Here is a 5,881-nt window from a genome sequence, read left to right on the forward strand (position 1 = left end):
ACACCATCTCGAAACAGTGGATAGAAGCCCAACTGTTCGGATGCAACTAAGATGGCGCCACATCGCAGCGGTTAAGCAACGCCATTTGAAAAGGGGAGAAGGGGATGCAAACCCCTAGGTGGGTGAACATCACCTTGTACATCCAGATCCAATCGGAGATCCGGGAAGAGTGTAGGTTTAGCTGGAATATCCGTTCGTTAGCGGCAGGGACGAAAACCTGGTAATTGGCCTCCTCGTCGCCCCCTCCACAGAGATACTCGGCTTGTCGGAACTCGTCAAGTTCCTCTAGGGTCATTTGGGTGGGGGTTTCCTTCACATCCGAAGTCATCCAGGCATATCGGTCGTACGGCTGCGCCCTCACGGCGGGAACCCTCATGATAGGACGTTGGGCCATACCTACAGTGGGGCACCACTCAAAGTTAGTCTAAGAGGTCGAGAGACCGGCGCTAACACCAGATTCCATAGTTTGCCTACCCAATGCCTACAGTTAAGCAAAGCCTAAATCTATGTTCAAAAAACGAAGCCTAACATCAAAAGCCTGGAATGGTTACCCCCCTAAATGCCTATGTACTGAAACTATTCAAGCACTCAATCAAATGAACAATGCGCATGCAGAATCGAAAATGGAAAAGCAAGCAGCATAACAACAGAACAAAGCTATCTAGATTAAGAGAAGGGAAAATGAGCTTACCAGGATAATACTGATGATTGAAGGAGGCTGAAAAGCTGGGGGAGATTTGGACGAAGCAAGGATTCGCAACAAGGAACTTGGGAAGTGATGGGAGAAAGCGAAAGAGATGTGATGATAGTGGAGAAGTGGAAGCGAAAGTGAAGGGAAGCCAAAAGGAAACTGACGCGTAAAGAAGCGCGAAAGACAAGGGTATAGTCGACTTTTCACGAGGGGTTTAAATCAATCATCAATGGCATTAAATGCTCGGCGCAGAAATCGAGGCGACGTGGGACGTTCCCTCAAGGCGACGAGCCTCACTCGCTCGTAGGGGGCACGCCCACACCACAACCAAGCAGCAGCCCGACCAGGCGACGACACGTGAAGGAAAGCATAACGCGCCAACTATGGCACTCATGGTCACAGCCGGCGCGCTGGAGAAACTGTTCTGGCCCGACCCGGCTGGGTCATTGTCCGACCCGACCCACCCAACCGACTAAGCGGACCCCGCGCCCGGGTTGTAACCTGGATACCTACCTCCTGGCAGCCAGCTGTATGACAGCTGGAAAAGAAAGTTTCGGAAAAAGGGACCTCTCCTATGGGACCCGTCCTACTGATAGTGTATATATGGGGAGGGTCCTACCCCTATCCCAAGATATACATGAAAAACAAGGTTTTAGACCACTCTTCTTTTTGAGATATATTTTTTGGCAGAATCGCAATTTTAAAGAATCTACAATTTTACATGGCACTTCTGCACAATTTTTACTCTACGTACTCGTACAGCAAAAGCATAACAGAAAAAAGAAGTTGAACCATAAAAACATGTATTTCTACGAGCTTGCATACAATTTTATAGACATTTAATCTTAAGAGATAAGAAGCTTAATAATGCACAAACGTCAAATTAAACGATGTCATAATATTATTACATAAGAATTAAAAGCTTTACCTCTCTAAAAGAGAGAGGGCCTATTTTTTTAGAAATAGAGTAACCGTCCATGTAATACACTGTAATGATAAAGTGGTGTATTTTTTTTTTATGAATATTATTTTTTATTTTAATTATAAAATTTAATCTTTAGATTTGAGAAGTTTTAAAATTGATAAAGAACTTTGCTTTTTAAATTTCATGACGATTGAGTCGTGAATTTTGTATATCGAAAATATTTACTTATTTAGTAACTAAATAATCACTAAATGTTAAATAAAATAAATTTTGATTTTTTTTCTAATATGTATATATATAAATTGAAAAATCTGATTTGCATTGAAATTTATGTGGAACACAAATTATTTATATATTTCAAAAAGTAAAAAGTTTAAAACTATTGATTTGAGAGACAGGTTTATGTACTAAAATTTTGATTATTTAATTTGCTGATATCTGATTTTACATTATGATAAAATATACCGAGTTTCAAATTTTTAATAACATTAAAAAACAGTTATTAATTGAATATTAAAATTAGAATAAACTATTAAAAGTACACTCGAATAATTTTTTACCGACAAAAATGCATTTAAATTTTCTATCAACAAAAATACATTCAAATAATTTAAAAACGTAACAAAATATCCAACATTAAATATATATTTTTTAAAAAATATTTTAAAAATTAAATTTTGATATTTATTTGTAAGCAATATTAGAAAAATGAAATATTTTTATTCATAAAATTTAATAAATTTTTGTTCATTATGTATTTTTTTGTGACTTTTTAAAAATATTATTGATTGTTAACAAAAAAATTACAAAAAAATCACAAAAAAATATACTTAACAAAAAATCACTAAATTTTAAAAATAAAAATATCTCATTTTTTAATTGTATTTATAAAAAATCGTATTAAAATTCAATATCTAAAATATTTTTTGACAATACATATTTAATATTGAAATTTTTTGTCGCGATTTTAAATTATTTAAGAACATTTCTATCGATAATCAAATTTAAATGTATTTTTATTAACGATCAAAATTATTTAAATATATTGTTGATAATTTATCCTTAAAATTAAAAAGTGGAAAGAGGGAGTGAGAGAGAGGCCAAAAGAAAAACAGGGTGAGTAGTAGCAAAATAATTAAGTGATTATAAAGGCGAAAAAAGAGAAGGAAGGAAAAGAACAATTTAGTCTATTCTCAAGCTTCTGATTTCTTGGGAGTTTTTTATGGTTTTCTAATTTTCTTTGACAATGAAACTAGCTAGTTAAATCAACATCATATGATCCCAAATAACAAGCACCAAACTCCTAACTCTCAAATTTTAATTAACTAACAAAAAAAAAACGAAAAAAAAAAAACAGAAATAAAAAAAAAAAACTCAACTTTAATAAAATCCCTTTCAAACTAACAAAATGGTTTGACTAGGGATGGTGGTAGACCCAGTAGACCTATGAGGTGGAATAGGTGGCCTATTACCAATGAAGTTATTATTATTACTATTATTATTATTATTATTTTCATTGACCCTTTTTGTTGAACTAATAAGTGAAGAACATGAGGCCCTTGAAAAACTTGTTGAAGAATGCAACAATCCTCTCTTATTATAATTAGAAGCTTGATGGCTCTCATCATCATCATCTCCCATTTTCTGTGCATAGCTTCTACAAGATTTCAACTTCTTGTTGTATGGGTTCTCTGGCTTTGCAAGATCCTCCAAGCTCCTTACTTTTGCTAATGAACTAAAAGATTGTGACTTTCCTTCGTAATACTTTGATAGCCCCCTCCTATTAATATCATTCATTAAATTAAAGATAAACAAATTTGAGAAAACAATTTTGAAGTAAAAACAAAACTCGCAATAATATTACGCAGATCAATTATATTACGTGTACACTTTAAATCAGTAATAAAATCAATCGTAATCATATCACGTATATTTTAAATCAGTTATTAAATTAATTATCCGTATAATATATATTAAATATAATATATAATGTTAAATAAAGTAAATTATAGCTGTTTTTAACTAATTTTTTTTAGTTACCAAATATTTCTGAATATATATATATATATATAAAATAATTTATTTGATGACTAATTCTTTAGAGTTCATAACATATATTTTTGTACATCCATATATCTTTAAGTTAATCCATTTTTATAACACTACCATTTGTTGGTATACTACTATTTCATAATTTGAGATTTTAAAAAAATATTAACCATTAACCCAAAAATAACATTAGTTTGAATATGTGTTATTATACATGTTTTTTTGAAGTCTAATAAGCTCTTGCATGTAGAAGAAAAACACATGGTATAATATATAGAAGTTTGAGAAACTAATCATATTCATTGTATTTAAAAACTTTAGCTCTCGGAAACGATTTTATCACTTGAATGAAGGTAGAAGAGAAAGAAAAAGAAACTTACTTAATGGGAAGTTGTTGAAACAAACTAGACATATCACTCAATGGGTCATTTGTAGAAGTAGAAAAAGTAGTAGAAGAAGAAGAAGGAGACATCACTTCTTCAAATGAATCAGATTCCATCACTAATGATGAATCATCACTTGAATTTCCAGACCCAAATGAAGAAGAAGAAGCATCACCAATCTCATGAGCTGCTGCTTTCTCAACCATAGTAGCACTTTTCAACTATATGCTCTTAACAAAATCCTTAGTTAGTTTCTTTTCTAAATAAGAACACAAATGTAAGTGTGAAAATGCACACTCACTTTTTCTTTTCTCTCTTCTAAAGATGTGCCTTTAAATGGAATCACAAGTACTTATTTTTTTGGTGTATAGCACAAGAGACTTGGATGGTTTATAAGCAAAGCTCTAAGATGCTACATTTGGATAAGACTAATTTAAAAAAAAAATTATTGTTTATTTTTAGTGAGATAAGAAATCTTTTCCAGATAGAAATATTTAGTAAGATTCGGCTTTATCCGGATTTGATATTTCTTGTCCCCCTAACCTCAACACCCACCCTACGATCCATCTAAAGGCCACCTAGTTTACCTAAATATGGCACTTTGACAAATATTATTTCATCATTTCAATAATTAGTGCCATCATATCTATCTATCATCGTAAATTTAAATTTTCCAGGAGAATAAATAAATTACACTAGTTCTTATCAAAAACTTTCATTTGGCAATGCCTTTTAATTATTTCATAAATATTCCTCTACGGCAATTGAATAACATAATTGTGTTTTTAAGCTTTTAATATATAATTCATTTTTTTTATAAATTTATCGAATAATATTATATGACTAATAAATATTATTACTTTTATTAGTATTTGATCAATAATAATTTACACTTATATTTATAAAAAAAATTTTATTAAAATTTATATATATAAATTAATATAATTTATATTCATTTTTTAAAAAATTTATACGTATAATTTAATAAAATTTATTTTGTTAAAAATAATTTAATATTTATACTAATAAAATATCATAAAAAATATTAAAAAATTGATGATACAATAAATGAAAATGACAAGTTAGTACTAAGAAATAAAAGAATATATGCTAATATAAGTTGGAAGTTCAAGGAGAGTGCGTGTAATGTGAAGTTGGCAACTTGGCATGGAGTTTGGATAAGCTTGAACTCCTCTATCCTATGCCGTACCATAAGTAGTTGTTATCCATCACCCAAAAAAGCACTTTCCATACATCTATTTGGAAAACAATAGTTATTTTTTAATCTACCATTTTCCAGTGTTTGAAATTTTATAATTTAAGTATCAAATGGACATCCCTACTTCTATGCGTTTCTATATATAATTTATATATAAAAAATTAAAAAAAAACTTTAAGGAGAATAATAGCAAAATCAATCATAACAAGGGCAGTAAAAATACGTACAAAAGGAATTAAAAATCATACTCCACAAAATAGATTTTATATATATAAAAGATAATCAATCATAAACATAGAAGAGAAAAGAAGAGAATTGAAACACCTACTTAAAGAAAAAGAAAAGAGAAAAAAAACTATATATAGAATTCTAGATAAGAGAAGAAAGATACAATTAGTTAATTAGAGCCGACTATTTATAAATTGTTATTCACTCACGGCAATATATAAAATACTGAAATACATAAATATATCAAAGTAATGGTAAACTATTCAACAAAATATCCACATTAAGTAGGAGGGAGAGAAAAAAAAAAAAGAAAAACAATGTTTTTTTTTAATATTAGTGCCCATTATGGATTGTGATGAGGTTCAAATGACACTTTTGAACAGAAA

At 30.4% G+C, this 5,881-nt stretch overlaps 1 protein-coding gene across 1 annotated transcript; it reads right to left on the bottom strand.

Moving 5' to 3' along the window:
• Nucleotides 1-2,788: 2,788 nt before the first annotated feature.
• LOC112767002 (uncharacterized) lies at nt 2,789-4,801 on the bottom strand. The gene is made up of 2 exons (XM_025812889.3): nt 4,046-4,801; nt 2,789-3,396 (listed from the first exon to the last, which is right to left on the bottom strand). Exons 1-2 carry the CDS (start codon nt 4,252-4,254, stop codon nt 3,012-3,014), a joined length of 594 nt encoding a protein of 197 aa, XP_025668674.1. The 5' UTR covers nt 4,255-4,801; the 3' UTR covers nt 2,789-3,011.
• Nucleotides 4,802-5,881: the final 1,080 nt, after the last annotated feature.

Source organism: Arachis hypogaea, chromosome 17 (genome assembly GCF_003086295.3).
Source record: "Arachis hypogaea cultivar Tifrunner chromosome 17, arahy.Tifrunner.gnm2.J5K5, whole genome shotgun sequence".
In the NCBI taxonomy this organism is placed as follows: domain Eukaryota; kingdom Viridiplantae; phylum Streptophyta; class Magnoliopsida; order Fabales; family Fabaceae; genus Arachis; species Arachis hypogaea.

Bases quoted from the DNA above. Each gene is read 5' to 3' on its own strand.
- LOC112767002 (XM_025812889.3), bottom strand. From the start codon at position 4,254: ATGGTTGAGAAAGCAGCAGCTCATGAGATTGGTGATGCTTCTTCTTCT. The intron at 3,397-4,045 runs GTAAGTTTCTTT...TGATATTAATAG, and splicing joins TTTCAACAACTTCCCATTAA to GAGGGGGCTATCAAAGTATT.